Source organism: Podarcis vaucheri, assembly GCF_965113315.1.
Source record: "Podarcis vaucheri genome assembly, chromosome: 15".
In the NCBI taxonomy this organism is placed as follows: Eukaryota; Metazoa; Chordata; class Lepidosauria; order Squamata; family Lacertidae; genus Podarcis; species Podarcis vaucheri.
In genome coordinates, this window is record NC_138753.1 from 34112166 (window position 1) to 34134552 (window position 22387).

The 22387-nt window shown below is 46.2% G+C and overlaps 1 protein-coding gene across 5 annotated transcripts in view; it reads left to right on the forward strand.

The window, feature by feature from the left end:
- The window catches only part of ROBO3 (roundabout guidance receptor 3), a 344617-nt gene that overhangs the window by 297202 nt on the left and 25028 nt on the right, over positions 1-22387 (forward strand). For all 5 annotated transcript variants that reach the window (XM_082200222.1, XM_082200223.1, XM_082200224.1 and 2 more), the window contains exons 9-11: positions 1916-2121; positions 18255-18336; positions 20385-20553. In XM_082200222.1, the coding sequence (XP_082056348.1) occupies positions 1916-2121; positions 18255-18336; positions 20385-20553 (457 nt within the window). The remainder of the gene's footprint in view (positions 1-1915; positions 2122-18254; positions 18337-20384; positions 20554-22387) is intronic.

Consider the following 22387-nt stretch of genomic DNA (forward strand, 5'->3'; position numbering starts at 1 on the left):
CTTTCACTGCACAGCGATCCCTCTTGCTATTCTTGCTTCTGGTATTCAGAATTTTTTTTTTCTTGTTTTCCTCCTCCAAAAACTAGGTGCGTCTTGTGGTCTGGTGCATCTTATAGAGCAAAAAATACGGTACTTAATTCGTTCTGCAGGTCTGTTCTTAACTTGAAACTGTTCTTAACCTGAAGCACCACTTTAGCTAATGGGGCCTCCCGCTGCCGCCGCACTATTTCTGTTCTCATCCTGAAGCAAAGTTCTTAACCCTTTATTTCTGGGTTAGCAGAGTCTGTAACCTGAAGCATATGTAACCCGAGGTACCACTGTACTATTGGTAGGGCCAACCAAGAGGAACAGCAAAGGCTGTGAAGCTGATCAGCAATCAAACAAATTCCCCCACTTTGTTCATTTACAGCAGGGGTCAGCAGACTTTTTCAGCAGGGGGCCAGTCCACTGTCCCTCAGACCTTGTGGGGGGCCAGACTATATTGGGGGGGGATGAACGAATTCCTGTGCCCCAGAGATGCATTTTAAATAAAAGGACACATTCTACTCATGTAAAAACACGCTGATTCCCAGACCGTCCATGGGCCGGATTTAGAAGGCGATTGGGCCGGATCTGGCCCCTGGGCCTTAGTTTGCCTACCCATGATTTACAGGCCTTTGTACCCTGCCTTTTAGCCAAAAAGGCTGTCAGGGTGGCTTACGGAAGTTCAGTTCTAAGAGGGTTCTTTCCCTCAGGCTCAATCTGAAGCAACAAAGTGTGGTTTTGTACACAATGGAGAAGCATGGATTTTATCTGCACACAGATGATTTGCAGTTGATTTAATCTTCAATGGCATGTTTGTATTCCCAACATGATGCAGTGGTTCATGCTGGGAAGTACCTTAGTTCAGTGGGAGAGCATCTCCTTTGCGTGCAAAAGATCCCAGGTTTAGTCCCCAAATAGGACTGGGAATGTCCCCAGACTGAAGCCCTGGGAAGCCGCTTCAAGTCAGAAGATGATATTGAACTGGATGGACCAATTACAGATGGGTAGCCGTGTTGGTCTGCCATAGTCAAAATAAAAAAATTCCTTCCTGTAGCACCTTAAAGACCAACTAAGTTAGTTCTTGGTATAAGCTTTCGTGTGCATGCACACTTGTATCTGAAGAATACCGTGTATCTGAAGAAGTGTGCATGCACACGAAAGCTTATACCAAGAACTAACTTAGTTGGTCTTTAAGGTGCTACAGGAAGGAATTTTTTTATTTTGGATGGACCAATGATCAGGTCCAGTATAAAGCAGCTTCCTTTCTTCCTATGATAGAGTGTCCAACTAACACTGGGAAGAACTGGGTTCAAATTCCTCCTTGGCCATGAAATTTACTTGGTGACTTGTACCATTCTCAGGCTAACCTACTTTGCAGGCTTATTTTGATGACCAAGGGGGGCAAGATTAGGAACAGAAGAAGGTCCTTGCTGGATCAAACCCAAGCGCCTCCTTAGACCCTTTCCCCCACAGCAGCCAATCAGGTTTTTTTGGAAGCCTACAAATGGTACTTGAGGACAGTGGTCCTGTTCCTTTGTGGATCGCTAGCAACTGGTATTCAGAGGCATGTTGCCTTTATTGTATGTGTATTCATGTCATCCTGAGCATGGGATTCAAAATAATTAAGAATCACTATTTAATTAATAAAGAATAACAACCTAGGTAAGTACCTTAACACAGCATCCATGTGCAAGCTGCCAGGTTCAGAATTCTTGCCTTTGTGATCTTGCTGTCTTTCACCCTCTCATTTCCCTCTCCTCAAATCCTAAGGTAACTTCTATTAGAAATGTCTGCCTGCTGTAAACTTTTTCACCTGGGCTGCAGCTGAGATAAATGCATTAAATTTCATAGGCGCCTTGCTGTTTTTGTTTTGCCTTGCTTTGCCTAATAGTGACCTCGGACCGTATTCCGCCTATTATTCGCCGAGGGCCATCCAATCGAACACTTGCCATAGACTCTACCGCACAGCTGCAGTGCCATGTGACTGGGAACCCCCTTCCCAGCATCCAGTGGTTGAAAGATGGACAGCGGATCGTGGGCAGCGACCCTAGAGTGAGCCTATTGGACAATGGAACTCTACAGATTACGAACCTACAGGTATGTTTCTTGCTTCTCTCCACCTTAGCAGCAGACACAAGTTTCTGTTTCTTGTAGCGGCAGAACTATTTTATTTTCGTATCCCTGCCATGCTCATAAAATTGACAAATTGGAAAGAGTGCATTCATGTTCTTGGCATTTCTTAACATAAGAAAAGCCCTGCTGGATTTAGACCAGTGGTGGCCAAACCTGGCCCTCCAGCTGTTTTGGGACTACAATTCCCATCATCCTTGACGACTGGTCCTGTTAGCTAGGGATGATGGGAGTTGTAGTCCTACTGTAGGTAGGAGTAGAACCATGTAGAAATGCACATAGCCTGGGAGGTGATATCAGTTGGTTCACAGGTACATATATTGGGATGACATCCGCTGATTGACAAGTGGTTGACTCTAGCCCCCTTTTCTGGCGCAGTTAGTTATCATTCCTCCCAGCAGATGCAGTTTGCATCTTTAAATACATAGGTGCATTTAGCATCACATCCAGTAATGCCCACAGGATGGTACATCAGTTGTATATGGCCTGCGTGGCAATATCTGTGACAGCAGGCGGATTCATGTGCCCATCTTTTATATGATAAAATCAACACGAGTTCTCTCCCTCGTACCCAGTGGCCTTGAGTTCATTTGAACCAACCTTGCGAATGCTCTGATGTGTGTCCAGATCATGGCTTGCTACTTCACGGTGAATTCTGCCCCTCCGGCAAACAAGCATCCAGCTAGCGAATGAATTCCACAGTATAGTTAGGGGATGAATTGCTTGCTTTCATAATCGTGGTAAATTGCTAAGTAATGAAATTACTTGATAAAAAAAGGGAAGCATGTAATTGCCTGATTCAAAACTGTATAGGAATTGTTCAACCCTCCTGAATGCTGGCTCAGAGAATGGACTCATAAGCTTCTGTGTGCTTATTAAGACATTAATGTTGTTAACAGGCAGTAAGCAATTGCTTTGTTTTACTGGCTAAAAAACAGCTGAATGCAATTTTCTTGCTCTTAACAAAGTGAATATCAATAAACAAAGAGCCAAGCCAGCCAAATCAGTCCCTTTGCGACACAGCTGAGTCTGAAAACACACTTTGCAGCAAATTCCATTATGGGCAAAGTTATACATAACTTGTCGCTGGGAGCTTGATCATAATTAACCCTCTTTAACTGAACCTCTCGCAGCCACAATTCTCTTTAATTGTCAGCTCCTCTGCTGAAGACTCTTCCGTCTTCTTCCAAAGACTCAGAAATCTGTAAATGTCTCATTGTGGTGACATTTAAAAATAAACCGACCGTTCCATTAGCGACGTTCAAGGTCAACTCGCAGAGTATTGCCAAGTATCTCCCAGGCATAAGCTACACAGCATTTGTGGGGAGATTTCTCACATTCTGAGTTATCATTTGCAATGTGTGTGGTCTCCTATCCCAACTCAGGGAAGGAAACTGGTGTGGTGGTGATATCCGGCATGCCGGTTTTGATCTTCAAAGCCCTTCTTGGCCTGGGACCATTGGTATTTGAAGGATGACTTCTTTCCATAGTTACCTACCTGAGCCATGGCACCTGCCCTCTCGAAGTTGATTCCCTACCACGAACCCCTGTTAAAATATCTAGAGAGCACCAGGTCAGGGAAGACGGCTTGAGATCATGAACGGAGACCCTTCTCCAAGTGATGTATCCAACTGAGATACAGTGGAGAGAAAGGGTGTTTTCAGCAGTGCCTCTCTCTACAGCCTTACTTATTGCATCTATACCCCAGCTTTATCTCCAAGAAACTGAAGGTGACATACATGGTTCTCTCCTTGAGAGCCAGTGTGGTGTAGTGGTTAAGAGCGGTAGTCTCGTAATCTGGGGAACCGGGTTCGCATCTCCGCTCTTCCACATGCAGCTGCTGGGTGACCTTGGGCCAGTCACACTTCTCTGAAGTCTCTCAGCCCCACTCACCTCAGAGTGTTTGTTGTGGGGGAGGAAGGGAAAGGAGAATGTTAGCCGCTTTGAGACTCCTGAAGGGGAGTGAAAGGCGGGATATCAAATCCAAACTCTTCTTCTTCTTCTTCCTCATTTAATCCCCACAACAATCCAGTGAGGTTAGGCTGTGAGGCAGTGACTGGCCCAAGGTCGCACAGTCAACTTCATGGCCAAGTGGGGATTCGAACCCTAGTCTCCCAGGTCCTACTCCTGCCTGCTAACTACTACACCACCACACTAACTCTCTTTTCTTTTGTGGAATGTGCTCCTCAGAGAGGTATACCTGACACCCTTTTTTTGTATTTTTAGTGCCAGGAAAATCCCTTTTGTATTTTGCCAGGTCTTTTCAGCTTGATGCTACGCCGCGGCTTTCAGCACAATTGTTCAGCTCCGTGACTTTATTGTAACTGATCATCCCTGGAATCTTTTCATCTCTTGATCTCTCTTTTAAAGCGGTTTGTTTTGATTTTATGGTTCTTCTTTGATGCTGCTTCATTTGTCTCGTGGTCACTGCAGATTTTACTTTGTCTTGCTTTGTACACCTGTTATTTGGTGGCTGATGAATTGAATGGATGGATGTACATATACAGTAAGGAATTACTTAAGCAATTGGATTTTGTTTTGTAAATGGCTTAAGTGCCACCTTGGTGTTAAACCCGGGAGAGGGCCTTTTTGGTGGCTACTCCCAGACTTTGGAAGTCCTTTTGTAGAGAAGATAGGTTGGCTTACTTCTTGTTGTCCTTCCATCAGCAGGTAAAGACTTTCTTGTTCCAAGGGGCTTTTGGGAACTGATTGCTTTTAATGAAAGGGCTGGTACTGTGATGTTTTTATTGTAATGACCTTATGTGACATTATACATATCCTACTGAACATTCTACTAATGTTTAATTAACAATGCTTAATTGTTCCTAAATGATGGCTTTTTAATATGTTCTTAGCTGTTTCTATTTTAGCTGTAAGCCATTTTGAGTCCCTGTCAGGCTAAAAGGTGGTATGTAAATAATATATATATATATATATATATATATATATATATATATATATATATATATATATAATCTCACAGCAGCAGCAATACTTTCCTTCATATCGGTCTGCCCATGCACTGAAGATTGTTATCTGAAGCCCTCCTCCAGGTGCACTCAGTTGGGGCAGGCTTTAAGGGTTGGCATTGTGGGGCACCAGCCCAAGCCCATAGCCCTACAGGGGTCCTAATCCCACTCTCTGGAGACTCCTGCTGCGTAGCCTGTTGTGTTCATCTGCCATTGCCAAGCATGCAAGCAGTGACGAGAGTTAAGGAGTATTTCACAGCAGTATTCTCCACCTTCTTTGAGGTCTCCTTCTGGGCAGTTGCATAGATTGGGCCCAGAAGGAAAGGGTCAGCAAATGGACAGCTGTGCCTTGGAGAGGGTCCTACAGATAGCATCTTGACACCCCCCCCAATATATATATATATATATATATATATATATATATATATATATATATATATGTATATATATATATTTGCTATATATATATATATATATATATATATATATATATGCTTTCGTAGATTTTCACGGGTACAGGAATGCAGGTTTTGGTGTCTTCGGGTGTCTTCCCGTGTAAGAGTCGGGGTGTCTGGGCGACGTTTCGACGAGGTCTCACTCGTCATCTTCAGGCTGGTGCTTTCGGCTTCTTGTTACTGGAACAGAGCAGAATCTGGTGTTTGAGTTCCTATAAATACTGTTGAGGGGTGTGGTGTATAGCCTCCAACGTTCTGGGCAGAGAGGAAGCCACCATGGCCCTCACCAGCTGAAGCAAGGCAACCCAGCAAATAGCAGGATGTTCAACCATAGGTTGATAGGATGCTTTTTAGTTTTGCAAGGTGGGAATTGTGATACAGCAACAGCCCTCTGGAAACATCTGGAGCATCAGGCTCCAGAAGAGGAACATCCTAATGGTCACTAGGGCAAACTGTATCGTTCTGTGTCTCCAGTATTTACCTCTATGCGCAGAGGGACCTGGTGGGACACAGCACATGCATTTTGATGCATTACAGTCATGCGTAGTTTTACAGCTCCGATTCCCCACGGGTTCAACCAACACCACGTCGCCTGACATCTTCACATACGCTCCCCTGCTACAAGCTTATTTATGTATATTTACAATATAGTGGGGTGGGGGGTAGGGTAGGAGATGATGGGAAATGTGGTGCCTCTCATCCCAGTGGGAAATCCAAGTTGTAAACCATACTGCTGCAATAAATGAACTGGACTGTGCCTGAAGTAGCACCCCGTAACAGTTGGATAACCAGGGAGAAAGGCAGTTTGTGCAAACATGGAGCCCTCAGAAACCCCTCCTAGCGGTGCAGCAATAAAACTGCTAGCACATTTGCAAAGCTAAGCAGGGTCTGGTAGGGTTTCAAATTGGATGGGGAACCACCTTGTTGAGATTCCTGCATTGCAGAGGCTTGGACTAGATCAGGCTTCCTCAATCTCGGCCCTCCAGATGTTTTGAGGCTACAATCCCAGCATCGCTGACCACTGGTCCTGCTAGCTAGGGATCATGGGAGTTGTAGGCCAAAAACATCTGGAGGGCCAAGGTTGAGGAAGCCTGAACTAGATTCTATTATTCTAATGTAGGATTGGCTGAACAGTTGCTTTCTCACCATTAAGATGTCCCTCCAGAGCTCAATACTATTGATAAATTGGGACACGGGTGGCGCTGTGGTCTAAAACCACTGAGCCTCTGATCTGGGACGCAAGTAAAGCTGTGATGCGAGGATTTTTGATTCAACAAAACTCAATAAAGAAGAGAAAGCAGAATGAGAAAAAGGAAAAACTTTTGGAAAAGATAAAAGAAGGAGAGAAAAAATTAAGATCAAAACCAAAGTCCCAGGAGATTTTAAGGGAGATTAAGTTATATCAAACACAATATATGGAATTGATGAACCAAGAGATAGAGTGGAAAATAAAGCAAATGAAACAAAAGACATTTGAGTCGGCAGACAAATGTGGTAAACTTTTGGCATGGCAACTAAAGAAAAGACAGAAATTAAATACAGTTACAAGTTTAGAAGTGGATGGAAAGACTATATCTAAACCCAACGAGATAAGAAATTGTTTTGTGAGCTATTTTAAAAAACTTTATTCTCAAGGACCACAAAATGAAGAGGACATAGATAAATTCCTTAATAAATTTGGATTACAGAAAATCTCTCATCAAAGCAAGATGGATCTAAACCAGAGAATTACAGAACAAGAGATAGAGGGTGCCATTCAGGACATGCAATTGGGCAAATCTCCAGGGCCAGACGGACTGACTTCCAGATATTACAAATCTTTAAAGGAATGGCTGATACAACCGTTAAAGGACGTCTGTAACGAGATCTTAGAGGGAAAAAGGGCACCCGAATCGTGGAAAGAAGCATATATTTCACTCATACCAAAGACAGAGACTGAAAAGACTCAACTGAAGAACTACCGCCCAATTTCGTTACTCAATGTGGATTACAAAATTTTTGCAGACATTTTAGCAAAAAGATTCAAAAGAGTACTGATGGAGAAGATTCACAGAGACCAAGCAGGCTTTCTCCCAAAGAGACACCTCTCAGACAATGTTAGGAATATAATAGACATTTTGGAAAAGTTAGAGGTGAACATAAATACTAAGGTAGTTTTGATATTTGTGGATGCGGAGAAAGCCTTTGACAATATTTCTTGGAGTTTTATGAAAAAGAATCTACATGGGATGGGGGTAGGACAAGGATTTGAGAATGGTATGGGTGCAATATATTCCGAACAAAAAGCTAAGTTGATTGTAAACAATGTAATAACTGAGGAACTTAAGATAGAAAAAGGAACACGACAGGGGTGCCCAATTTCTCCATTGCTTTTTATTTCGGTCCTGGAGGTGTTGCTGAACATGATTAGAGAGGACCAGCAAGTTAAAGGTGTAAAGGTCGGAGCCAAACATTATAAGTTAAGAGCGTTTGCAGATGACTTGGTATTGACTTTGCAAGAGCCAAACACTAGTACAAAAAGAGTGTTGGAAATAATCCAACAATTTGGACAGGTAGCTGGATTTAAATTGAATAAACAAAAAACTAAAGTCTTAGGGAAAAATCTAACAGACATGGAGAAGAATAAGTTTCAAGAAGAGACAGGTTTGATGGTGGTTAAGAAGGTGAAATATCTAGGGGTTAATTTAACATCTAAAAACTTGAATTTGTATAAGGACAACTATGAAAAATGTTGGTCAGAAATTAAAAAAGATCTAGAAATATGGTCAAATTTGAGATTGTCAATGTTAGGCCGAATTGCAGTGATTAAGATGAATGTATTGCCTAGAACCAGGCACCAGGCGTCCTACTGGGAAGACCCAGTTTTCTGAGTGCATGTTCTGGAAGTTGGGCAATAGGGGCAGTACAGGATTCCTTTTGGTGTACCGACCTCCCCGCTGCACCAAGGATTCCCTGTCCGAGCTGCTTCAGGTCGTGGCGGATGTTCTCCTGGAGACACCTAGTTTGGTTGTCCTGGGGGATTTTAACATCCACGCCGACACGACCTTACAAGGGGCCGCTCGGGACTTCGTGGAAAGCATGGCCTCCATGGGGCTGTCCCTGAATAAGTTGGGCCCAACTCATAGTCATGGACATGCCTTAGACCTGGTATTCACCTCTAGCGACGTGGGTGATCTGACACTAAGTAAAAATGAAACCAAAGAAGTGCCATGGTCAGATCACTTCCTGGTGCAACTGGACTTCTCCGCGACCCTTCCCCTCTGCAGGGAGGTGGGACCAATTCGGATGGTCCGCCCCCGCCACTTAATGGATCCAAATGGTTTCCAGAGAGTGGTAGGGGATGCTTTATCCCATGTTGATGGCCTTTCAGCTGACTCCCTGGTGGCCCGCTGGAATGCGGAGTTAACCAGGGCTATCGACTGTCTGGCTCCGAAGCGCCCTCTCCGATTGCATGGAGCCCGGACAGCCCCGTGGTTTTCTTCGGAGCTGAGGGCGATGAAACAATCGCTGAGACGGCTAGAGCGTCGGTGGCAGAAAACTCACTCCGAATCTGACCGGACACAGGTTAGAGCTCAACGTCGAGCCTACCAAGTGGCGATAGCGACGGCGAAGAAGACTTTCTTCACCGCCTCTATTGCATCTGCAGAAAATAGTAGCAGGAGACTCTTTCAGGTGGTCCGCAACTTAACGGAACCACCTTTACCATCGGGGCCTTGTAAAGACCCCAAGATCTCCTGCAACGATTTTGCAACGTTTTTTGCAGATAAAATCACTCATATTCGGAAGGAGCTAGACACCACCGTGGGAGCAGGGCCGGGGCGGGAGAGTGCTAGAGCCCTGTCTGGTCAAGTTGCATGGAATCAATTTCAATCCGTTACCCCCGAGGATGTGGACAGGCTGCTTGGACGAGTGAAACCAACCACCTGTCTCCTTGATCCTTGCCCATCCTGGCTTATAAAAGCTAGCCGGGAAGGGCTGGGCGATGGGCTCTGCGGGGTGGTGAATGCTTCCCTCTGTGAGGGAACATTCCCAGATCCGCTGAAAGAGGCGGTCATTAAACCGCTTCTTAAAAAACCATCTTTAGACCCGGCCAGTATGGCCAACTATCGCCCAGTCTCAAATCTTCCATTCTTGGGCAAGGTGATTGAGCGTGTGGTTGCTGAACAACTCCAGGCACGCCTGGAGGATGCGGACCATTTGGATCCCTTCCAATCAGGGTTCAGGCCTCATCATGGGACTGAAACTGCCTTGGTCGCACTGGTTGATGATCTCCGGCGAGCTAGGGACAAAGGTGAGAGTTGTTTCCTAGTTCTGCTGGATCTCTCAGCGGCCTTTGATACAATCGACCATAACATCCTTCTGGACCGTCTAGAGGGGTTGGGAGCTGGGGGCACTGTTATACAGTGGTTTCGCTCCTTTCTCCTGGGCCGTGTTCAGAAAGTGGTGGGGGGGGATGAGTGTTCAGACCCTTGGGCCCTCACTTGTGGGGTGCCTCAGGGTTCCGTCCTCTCCCCCATGCTTTTTAACATCTATATGGAGCCGCTGGGAGAGATCATCAGGGGGTTTGGACTGGGTGTCCATCAATATGCAGATGATACCCAGCTCTACCTTTCTTTCAAATCAGAACCAGTGAAGGCGGTGAAGGTCCTGTGTGAGTGCCTGGAGGCGGTTGGAGGATGGATGGCGGCTAATGGATTGAAGTTGAATCCTGACAAGACAGAAGTACTGTTTTTGGGGGACAGGGGGCGGGCTGGTGTGGAGGACTCCCTGGTCCTGAATGGGGTAACTGTGCCCCTGAAGGACCAGGTGCGTAGCCTGGGAGTCATTTTGGACTCACAGCTGTCCATGGAGGCACAGGTCAATTCTGTATCCAGGGCAGCTGTCTACCAACTCCACCTGGTACGCAGGCTGAGACCCTACCTGCCCGCTGACTGTCTGGCCAGAGTGGTGCATGCTCTAGTTATCTCCCGCTTGGACTACTGCAATGCGCTCTACGTGGGGCTACCTTTGAAGGTGACTCGGAAACTACAACTAATCCAGAATGCGGCAGCTAGACTGGTGACTGGGGGCGGCCGCCGAGACCACATAACACCGGTCTTGAAAGACCTACATTGGCTCCCAGTACGTTTCCGAGCACAATTCAAAGTGTTGGTGTTGACCTTTAAAGCCCTAGACGGCTTCGGCCCAGTATACCTGAAGGAGCGTCTCCACCCCCATCGTTCTGCCCGGACACTGAGGTCCAGCGCCGAGGGCCTTCTGGCGGTTCCCTCATTGCGAGAAGCGAAGCTACAGGGAACCAGGCAGAGGGCCTTTTCGGTGGTGGCGCCCGCCCTGTGGAATGCCCTCCCATCGGATGTCAAGGTGATGGAAAACTACCTGACATTCAGAAAACATCTTAAGGCGGCCCTATTCAGGGAAGCTTTTAATGTATGATATTTTAATGTTTTTTTGGTTTCTGTGGAAGCCGCCCAGAGTGGCTGGGGAAACCCAGCCAGATGGGCGGGGTACAAATAATAAATTATTATTATTATTATTATTATAGAATGTTATTTTTATTTCAAACTTTGCAGATTATTGACAAGATGGACTGTTTCAAGAGGTGGCAGAAAGACATTGCGAAATTTGTCTGGCAGGGCAAAAAGCCCAGAATAAAATATAAAATACTAACAGATGCAAAAGAAAGAGGGGGATTTGCCCTGCCGGACTTAAAATTGTACTATGAAGCAGCAGCATTCTGCTGGCTGAAAGAATGGATGCTCCTCGAGAATACAGATATCTTGGACTTAGAAGGTTTCAATAATGCATTTGGTTGGCATGCATATCTATGGTATGACAAAATTAAAGTGCATAGTGCCTTTAAAAATCATATTGTTAGGAAAGCGCTGTTTAATGTTTGGATGAGATATAAAGATCTGTTGGAAAACAAAACCCCTAGATGGTTGTCACCTTTAGAGGCTAAGGCACACAAGAAAGTCAATATGGAGGTCGGATGGCCAAAGTATTGTGAGATTTTAGAACAGGATGGAGAGAAATTGAAATTAAAGAGCCATGAAAAACTAAAACCCAAAGTACAAGATTGGCTCCACTATTATCAAATAATGGAGGTTTTTAAACAAGACAGGAAAATTGGCTTCCAGGTGGAAAAATCAAAACTTGAGACAGAACTGTTAGAACCCAATACTAAAAATTTGTCAAGAATGTATAACCTGCTGTTGAAATGGAATACACAAGATGAAACAGTTAAATCAGCTATGATTAAGTGGGCACAGGACATTGGTCATAATATTATGTCTGCTGACTGGGAAAGGTTGTGGAACACCGGTATTAAATTTACGGCATGTAATGCCTTAAAGGAAAACGTGATGAAAATGATCTATAGGTGGTACATGACCCCAGTTAAGCTAGCAAAAATTTACCATTTGCCTGATAACAAATGTTGGAAATGTAAGGAAACTGAAGGTACTTTTTATCATCTTTGGTGGACATGCCCGAAGATTAAGGCTTTCTGGGAAATGATATATAATGAAATGAAAAAGGTATTTAAATATACCTTCCTTAAGAAACCAGAGGCCTTTCTCTTGGGCATTGTCGGCCAATTGGTGCCAAAGAAGGATAGAACTTTTTTCATGTATGCAACAACAGCAGCAAGAATACTGATCGCAAAGTATTGGAAGACACAAGATCTACCCACCTTGGAAGAATGGCAGATGAAAGTGATTGACTATATGACATTAGCGGAAATGACGAGCAGAATCCGTGACCAGGGAAAGGAGACTGCGGAAGAAGACTGGAAGAAATTTAAGATTTACCTTAAGGACTATTATAAACTTGATGAATCTTAGAATGTCGAGATTTTACAGAGAGAAAGGGTTGCAGTAATATAAGATTAGATTAAGAAAGGACTATGATGAATTAGGACGGGAAAAAACATTTACAAGTTGCTATAAAAATTTGGACATGAGGATGCAGAAAGGGGAGGTATGGGGAAGTCCGAGGAAAGAAGTTTATGAAAGGACATTATGAAATTATACTTGTTTGTTTGTCTTTTTTTTAATGTTTGTTTGTTATAAAAACTTTTGTAAAACCAATAAAAATCTTATAAAAAAAAAAATAAAACCACTGAGCCTCTTGGGCTTGCCAATCAGAAGGTTGGCAGTTCAAATCCCCACAACAGTGTGAGCTCCTGTTGCTCTGTCCCAGCTCCTGCCAACCTAGCAGTTCAAAAGCACACCAGTGCAAGTAGATAAATAGTTACCCCTGCGGCAGGAAGGTAAACGGCATTTCCGTGCGCTCTGGTTTCCGTCACGGTGTTCCATTGTGCCAGAAGTGGTTTAATCCTGCTGGCCACATGACCCAGAAAGCTGTCTCTGGACAAACACCGGCTCCCTTGGCCTGAAAGTGCCACAACCCTTGGCTCCCTTGGCCTGAGCTCCACAACCCCGTAGTCACCTTTGACTGGCCTTAACTGTCCAGTGGTCCTTTACCCTTTTACTTTTTTACTATAGATGAGGCAGTTAGGCAAGGTGCAAGTTTACCTTGATCTATTAGGATGCTTTGGGGTTGGGGGCCCATCAACAGCTAATTGCTGCAAATCTCCTATCCACAATGAGTTTTCGAAAGAGGCCACTATGAGAGTGAGGACTGGCCTGTAGCTCCTGATGGGGCAGGACAGAGCCGCTCTCCCATCACCACTATTGCTGCAATCTTCAGGGATGGGGTTGTGGCAGGGACTGTGAGGTTGGGACTGTGTGGATACACTGTTGGGAGCCTGGCCCTGTGCTCCTCTCCACTTGCCAAGGGCCGTGTCAACCAGCCGGACTCCCCCCTGCGTGGGTGGGCAGGTGGCTCAGTGCTGCCCCTCTATGCTCCAGTGAGGGTGGAGTTGCTGTGGCAGCAAGGGATGAGCCGGTGCAATCGCAGCCCAGCATGTGTGGGCCTGCCCTGGACAGCAGCAGCCCATGCTACACCACTGCATTGGACACAGTCATGCAGTTGACATCATTTCTGGTCTGGCCCTTGTTCCGCTGTCAGTAAAGCCACATGGCTCGTTCTTGGGAGGCTGAACACCACAAAGGAAGGCAAACTCCTTTGTTATTCTTGTGCCCTTTGGGTAAAGGCTATAGCATCTGCTTTTCCTGCAGAAGGTCCCAGGTTCAATCCCTAGGTAGGACTGGGAGAGAGCCCTGCTGAAATCCTGGAGAGTTGCTTCCTTGGTGCATAATCTGAACATAGCTCTGGGCTGTGAGGAGGCTCCGGACTCCGAAAAGCTCAGGTGGAGCTTTTGGGGGCAGTCTATAGCTTTCTCCCCTCCACCAAACAATCCCAAGGTGGGTGTGTCCAACTTGCCCTTTTGCTGCACCGGAGTCAGATCAGGCGATGGGGTAACGTGGAGGTTATTCATGAATTACTTATCAAAACACAGAGCTCACGCTAAACATTTGTTTAAAAATTGATGCTGGCAGTCAGCGGGGAGTGAAATATTTCACGTTAGTTTTGTGCCTTCATTGTGTCAGAGTCAGAAGGTTAATGCATCTGCCGGGTCCCAGCGCGCCTAATAGCATCGTTTTATAGCAGTTGTGGCTCTTTGCCCAGGAAAAAATTAGAGCTGTCAGGTGGACTGGAGGACTAGCATGAGTTAATGGTCCCCCAGGACGGGCCGCCTCATCAGGCCACTCTGATTCATGGGGGAAAGTGGGGCAGCCATCCCCCAAGTTGCAGCTTCAGATCCCACCTGGTGGGGACATTAAAGCGATCCCCTCTCTTCCCGCTCACTGCCCCATGGCAGTGGCAAGCTGCAAGCCATTCTCAACCTCCATTTCAGTGCCTTTGCTTTTGATTCTCCATGGGAGAACATGTGCCATGCGTGTAGAAGATTCTAGGATTGGTCCCTGGTACCAGCAATTCAAAAGATTAGGTAGCAAGAAATGGGGCAGGCCTCTGCCAGAGACCACGAAGATATACCTGCTGCCATTCAGAGTAGGTGATCCTGAGCTTGATAGAAAAAGAGGCTGAGCTGCCATAAGGCAGGTCTCTATCTTATATTTGCACTCATCCTCCACCAGTTCAGTGTTAGAAACTCAGATATATAAGCTAGGCGCCAAACAGCTCCTTAAACCAGGGTTACAGTCGCCAAAACGGAATGCTTCATCGCCATTTTGGGGCACGGCGGTTCGAAAGTCGTATTTTTCAATAAGTATTTGGGGTTCCTACAATTCATTCTGATTATGCAGATAAACTATAATGGACAAAATTCTACAGGATGTGTTGCTAGTGTGTGAAAGCAGTCAAGATCTCAGACTCCCCAGGCATGCATCTCCAGCTGGTGGAGACGTCAGATGCCATCCTGGCTCCTGGGCATCTTCATTTGGTCGCAAGTGGCCAATAGCCAGGTGCAAAATGTGCCTGGCAAATTTCAAACACTGCCTGATTGGTCAGCTCTGATTTGTAGTTCTGTAATGATGTGGTGGTTGTTTTAAATCATTTGTTTTGTCGCTTTTTAATTTTATAATTGTTTTATTGTTCTGTGTTATGCACTGTATTGTGAGCTGCCCTGGGATCTCCATTTGCTGAAGGGCAGTTTAAAAGCTCAATACATACATACATACCTGCATATATATGTGCATACATTTATTGGTATGTCACCTTCCCTCCAGCTGAGGCCGGTGTGCCTGCTGCAACCTCTCGCAGGCAGTGACAGCCCAGCCACAGTTACTGAGGTCCTAACAAGGACTGGATTTCTCCAAAGGAGCAATTCTCAGAAACATCAATTAGTTCAAAATCCTGTGGCGAGACTGCCAGCCCTGGTATGCAGGTGGCGCTATGGTCTAAAGCACTGAGTCTCCTGGGCTTGCCGATCAGAAGGTTGGGGGTTCAAATCCCCACAATGGAGTGAGCTCCCGTTGCTCCTGCCAATCTAGCAGTTCAAAAGCACACCAGTGCAAGTAGATAAATAGGTACCGCTGTGGCGGGAAGGTAAACAGTGTTTCTGTGCGCTCTGGTTTCCGTCACAGTGTTCCATTGTGCCAGAAGCAGTTTAGACATGCTGGCCACATGACCCAGAAAGCTGCCTGTGGAAAAACACCGGCTCCCTCAGCCTCAAAGCGAGATGAGCGCTGCAACCCCATAGTCATCTTTGACAGGACTTAACCGTCCAGGGCTCCTTTACCTTCTCAGCTCAGTGGCAAAGCATTTACTTTGTGCACAAAAGGTCCCAGGCTCAATTCCTAGCAGCTCCAAGTAGGGCTGAGAAAGGTCTTTGCCTGAAAGCCTGCCAGTCAGTGTAGACAATACTGAGCTATATGGACCAACAGTCTCACCCAGTAGAAGGGAGCTTCTTAGAGCCAGTGTGGTGTAGTGGTTAAGAGTGGTAGTCACGTAATCTGGGGAACCGGGTTCATGTCTCCGCTCCTCCACATGCAGCTGCTGGGTGACCTTGGGCCAGTCACACTTCTGTGAAGTCTCTCAGCCCCACTCACCTCACAGAGTGTTTGTTGTGGGGGAGGAAGGGAAAGGAGAATCTTAGCCACTTTGAGACTCCTGAAGGGGAGTGAAAGGCGGGATATCAAATCCAAACTCTTCTTCTTATATTCCTATTTACCCATGTGCTAAGATGAGGCAAGGTTTACCTTGCCTGGGCTGGTTCACTCCCTTCATGGGCAGACACGTTTTCCGGCATCTGCACATGCGCAGACGTGATTTCCGGTGCCACGGAAGCGAGTACTCATGCCATACCACACCAGTTTAGCGCAGCACGTGGGGACTTTCCAAGAGGGTGGCTCGGTTCAGGGGCAACTCGTGGGCTAGTTAAATGACCCCTGTGGGCTGCTTGTGGCCCATGGGCCTTAGGTTGCCAACCCCTGCATTAGAGAATCTTCTCCAAGTGCTCCTCACTTCTGAGGTTAGGTGAGTGGCTCTTAGTGAGATTGCCTTTTGGCCATGGGGCTCTGTCTGTGGCGGAGTTGGGCAACATGTGGCCCACAGATGTTGTTGGACTCCGATTCCCATCAGTCCCAGACCCAGCTTCCACACTACTAATATGAAGGATGCTCTCCCTATTCCTTCTCTCCTTTCAGCAATAGGCAAAGACCTTTTTAGTTTAATTTTCCCAGGCCTTTTAAAATGTCATCCTGAACTTCTTCATTTTTTAAGTGCCGTTGTGTTTTTTCACCTGCTGCATTTTATTAGCTCTCCCTTTTTAATGTATTTTTTTATTCTCATTGTTTGAATTGGGTGGTGGTTTTTTTCTATCTTAAATGTTAGTTGCCCTGGAAATATTCATATTGGCAGGATACCCACTTTAAAATAATAAATAAAGCAGCCTTTATCATTAACCGTCTATGTGGGAGGGAGGGATTATGAAAGATAACTACTATATGGCAGGTAGTTTTATTATCCCCATATTAAAGATTAGAGGGGTGAGGCCAGGGCAGCTCAGTGAATTTGCACCGGAGGAGCAATTAAAAACGGAGGACGTTCCAGCTCTTGGGCCTTCATGCACAGCCATACTGGGAATGCTGTGTGCAGCTCTGATTACCAGACCTCAGAAGGGGAATTGTAGAGCTGAGAAAAGTGCAGAAAGGGGAAAGGCACATGCATAAGCTATAGTATTCACAACCAAAATATGTGGGGGTGGCTTAAAAGCGAAGCAGGTAGACAAATCCGTGGAGGTTATGACTGCTTGTTATGATGGCTATATACCTATATATGCCTGGCATGCTCTGGTCCATGCGGTCACGAAGAGTCGGACACGACTAAACGACTAAACAACAACAACAACAACATTTTTCTAGAAAAAGAGGTGCTGGAACTCACCATGACAGTAGTGGAAAGTGGCATGAAGATGAACATGATCACTGGGGTTTGTCGTATTGCAGTCTCCTTCCATTAAGTTCGCACATCCTGCTTCTCTTAGTGTTATGTACTGAGTTGAATAGGATCCAAAATGCAGCAGTCTGATTGGTCCTAGAACAATAGGATCCAAAATGCAGCAATCTGCTTGGTCCTAGAACAATAGGATTCAGAATGCAGCAGTCTGATTGGTCCTAGAACAATGCAGCAGTATGATTGGTCTGCAGGAGCCACCCAATCCAGCTCCAGATGGAAGTGAATCCACAACCTGATTGGCCTACAGGAGAATTCCGGAATTAGACAGTAATAGCTGTTTGACAGTGGAATTTGCTGCCAAGGAGTGTGGTGGAGTCTCCTTCTTTGGAGGTCTTTAAGCAGAGGCTTGACAACCATATGTCAGGAGTGCTCTGATGGTGTTTCCTGCTTGGCAGGGGGTTGGACTCGATGGCCCTTGCGGTCTCTTCCAACTCTATGATTCTATGATTCTATTATTCTACATGCAGCCCATTGTGTAAATAATGTATATAAAGCAGATACTTTGGGGGAACATTCATTCCTCCTCACCACTATGAGCTGAACAAAGAGCATGAAATCCACTCTCGACTCCGAGTATATTTCACCTAGTACTCTGAGAAAATGCATAGGACTTCTTCTTAGGATGAAATGTGGATTCCTCTACCCCATGTCCCAATACACAAACACGGAAGGAGATCTATACAGCATCTACTGCCTGCATACCAGACGGTGAAACGCTCCCAAAGCATGAGCTGTGGCTGCAGCGAGTTGTCAGTGGAAATGAATAACATCCTCCCTTTTCTGCATGTTCCAGGTTTCAGACTCGGGGTTGTACGTTTGCATCGCTACCAGTTCAACCGGCGAGACAAGATGGAGTGGGTTTCTGGCAGTGCAAGGTCAGTGATGTTGAGGGAAGGGCAGGAGGAGGACTCAAAGGCATGAGGTTTACGTTATTGGACCTCTTCAGACATCCTCTAAATGCATTAACTGGGCACTCGGGGAGAGGCAGTGAAGATGAGCATGCATTGGTATCCATGTGATGGGGGGGCAGTGTCAAGGGGACAGTTGCCTCCCCACAGAAGAACCACAATCCCCAGTTTCCCAACTTTTATTTTAAAATAAGGAGTAAGCTTTTAGCGCTTGTAGAACCTGAGATATGAGGCAAAAGGTACAGACATTTTTTATTAATAGTTTGAGAAAATAGCCTCTTCCCAACTTTCAGTGTTTTACTTTGCTCCTCCCCTTGGAAAAGTTGCTACAGGCACCTATGATGTACCCATTGTTGTTCCCATTGCCCTCCGTGACTTGGAGGACAACTGTTAGAAGCAGGGACCCTCTGTCCATTTCCCCAGTCCATGGGGCTGGACCTTGGAACTGTGATGAAAGTAACTCAGACTGGAAACCTATGTAAGAGCTGGAGGCTCCACCCCTTTCTGGCTGTCAGTCAGGCCCTGATTCTGCACGTGGTTTCCCCCTCCTCCAGAGTAGCTTCACATGCAGCTTGCTGGGCAGTGCCTGGTTTCCATCTCCTCTCATCCTGTGGCTCTGGGGGAGATGTGGGGACATGTTGGAGAACCAGCCCAGAGACCCAGCTGCTGGGGTGGCATCTTCAAGCCCTGGGACAGGAGATCTCAGGTTCATGGTCTTGGCAGGCCTGAATCCTGACACTCTCCTGAACTTGCAGAGTGTGCATCTCAGAGCCCTGGAAAGCCAGGGTTCTGAAATGCATGAAGAGCTTCCACAAGCCCAGGATGGTCTTCCCACAGCCACCCTCCAACTCAGGAAGGGCGACAAGAGTTCCCTTCCAGGCCTGCTGTGATCCTGATAATCCCACCATCAGTTAATGTTATTTGCATTTTTTGAAAAATAGACTTCACATTGAGTACACAGATGCATTTAACATTGCATCTAGTTTTGGTCCTTAGCTATGTCAAGCTTTGGATTGTGTTTCTTCTGCAGCAGAAAGGGGTCAACTTCAAAGCATGCTTCACTATTCAGTATGAAATGCATTTTCTTTTAGCCCTGGTTGGCTGTGTACCCACCACTTGCTACACTCCATGCGAGGATGAGTGGATTAATTTTTTGGCAGCTGTTGTGGGGTTTGGACTCACAAAGCCACAGTCATCTCTCCAGACCTGCAATTGTAGGCTCACATGTGTCCCTGGAGCAGAGGACTTTGCCTGCCTCCTAGCACAGAAGCCCTGTCTGCATTCGCCTGTGGGAACAGCTCATTTAAAAACCAATAAACTGCCCTCTGATTTTAAGCCCAGCAAGCACATTCCTGCCTTGGAGAGCAATGCCAGGCTGTTAAATGTAAAACCACCTCAAGGAATAAATGTTGATGTGGAGATGTGATGATGAGCCAGGTTTCTCAGACCTCACAGAAGGTTTTTTAGGGGGGTGGTTTCCCTTGCATGCAAGGAGAGCTTCCATTTCTCCAAGGTTGGTTTTGGAAAACAAACACCCCAGTAAGAAAGCAAAGTCTCAATCCCACTACAAGCCCCCGGCGCCCAGTAATTTGGGAGCTGCTGCTCATTTACAGATGTGCTGGTATAATAAAATATAGCCGTTCTTGAAGCGGCTGATTCTGCCTCCTAAATCAAGAGAAGGTTCTTTTCCCCAGGAAAGGTCGGGGCATGGACATTCCCTCGCCTTGCCCACAGCAGGTGGTTGTCTTGGCTTTACACAGGGGTTGCCGAAAAACCACATCAGTGCATTCTCAGGTCCTGTTAAGAACGCAGATAGTTTATATCTTAATTGTTCTGAGCATGCATTCTTGTTTGTCAAGGTAAAACACATTGATAGACCACAGGTTTTCTGGCTGACAACTATGCAAGCAAGCTTGCCCCTTATATAAAGGCCCTGCGCAGGTGACCAGATCCCTGATCCTCCTTTTAGGGCTCTCTGCCATTCTCATTCTCTTCTTCCACATTTGCTTCTGCAGAGAATGGGGCTGACCTCCAGACTCAGCTTCCGGAGCCAAGCCTTCTCCCAGGTCCACCCTCTGCACCTCTGGTCACAGATGTCACCAAAAACAGCGTCGCTTTGATCTGGAAGCCAAACCCTGTGAGTGGGGGAGCCGCTGTCAGTTCATACATAATCGAAGCATTCAGGTAACTCATGTTGTTACTCAAAAGTCATCCCACCTACCTGCCCTTACCCGCAGTGTCTTTGGGCGCAAAATGGAGAGACAGTTTGAGGGTGGTAGAAAATGAACAGCTTATTACAGGGTTGGGGAGACATTTTCACCCTGAGGGCTGCATTCCCTCATTCCCAACCCTCTGAGGGCCAGCAGTAAAGGTAAAGGGACCCCTGACCATTAGGTCCAGTCGTGGCCGACCCTGGGGTTGTGGCGCTTATCTCACTTTATTGGCCAGCTTCCAGGTCATGTGGCCAGCATGACTAAGCTGCTTCTGGCAATCCAGAGCAGCGCACGGAAAAGCCGTTTACCTTCCCGCCGGAGTGATACCTATTTAGCTACTTGCACTTTGACGTGCTTTCGAACTGCTAGGTTGGCAGAAGCAGGGACCGAGCAATGAGAGCTCACCCCGTTGTGGGGATTTGAACCGCCGACCTTCTGATCGGCAAATCCTAGGCTCTGTGGTTTAACCCACAGCACCATCTGCGTTCCTGAGGGCCAGCAGTAGGTGGGGCCAAAGAGGTGGGAGAAGGGAAAGTTCATCAGTGAGCAAGGCCACATTCTCTCTCTCTCTCTCTCTCTCTCTCTCTCTCTCTCTCACTCACACACACACACACACACACACACACAAACATAATCATGTAAGCACATGGAGAGCTCCTCAAATGACTCATTTATTGGGTCTCATCCTGATTGCTTGCACAACATGCACATAAAGGTCAGATTGCATCCTGTCTTTATGGAGCATGCAGATCAGCTATTGGGTAGGTGGTTGTCTTCTTGCCCCTTCCCTGTTCTTCAGATTATCCGAGGAGCAGGGAGGGGAAGAATTTCACCTCCATCACAATGCTGAGCTGGACCCCCATGGCCGGCCCCACATTGCAATGGGTATGAAAACTGCACCTTCCCAATCTTCAGGTCATTCCCCTCCCCAGCCAGGCATGTAGTGTAAGAAGCCAGCAATTCCAACCTGCCTTTGTGCAAGCAGAAATGTTTCCATTTTTCTGCAGTTCAGCTTCTGCTAAATATTAAATTTTTTGTCTTGTTGCACACTGTTCAATGTAATAAAATTATGTATGTAAATTAAATGTAACTAATGGTATCATTATTGCCACACCATTCATTTCAATGTGAAGGAAACACACTGTAATTTCAGTTTGGGGGGTGGGAGGATCTGTCATCAACAACAGCGAATACTTATTGATTATGGACATGTAAGGAATGTCCAGCATTGGCAATTTCCTCTTCATTTTCTGTTTTCTCCGACATCTCTAATCCTGGTTTAGTTGATGGGCAGATCAATTCAATGCATTCTGTTGGTCTGGTAGCCACTGCCACTGGCATAACATGAGTATAACGTAGCCAGAATCCTTGACACCTCCAGTCGGCAAAAACAGAGCATAATGTTTGTGTTGTAAATGTGGGATTAAAAAAGGAAGACCCTACCATGCTTGCCGCTTGCCCTGCTGTCAGGTTGTGCAAGAATTGGAATTCTCATTGCGGATGTCCAGGTCAAACCAACAACTCTCATTTACAATACATAGTGTGTAACCCCTGCTGTGGCTTTTGCTGCATTTCCTTTCCCAATCATAGCTCCCAAACAATCTCTCTCTCTCAAAATGTCAATCTGGGACTCTCCTGCTGAGGCCGGTTGTGTTGCACAAAATGCAGGAAGTAGCTCCACTGCCTGTGTGATCCTGACATCGCTGCAGAAGCCACCCTAAATAAATGTGCATGCATCCAGATGATCTGAATTAGGGTTGCTTGTGCAATAATGTGTTCCTTTCTACAGAGGTAGGAGTCCTGTC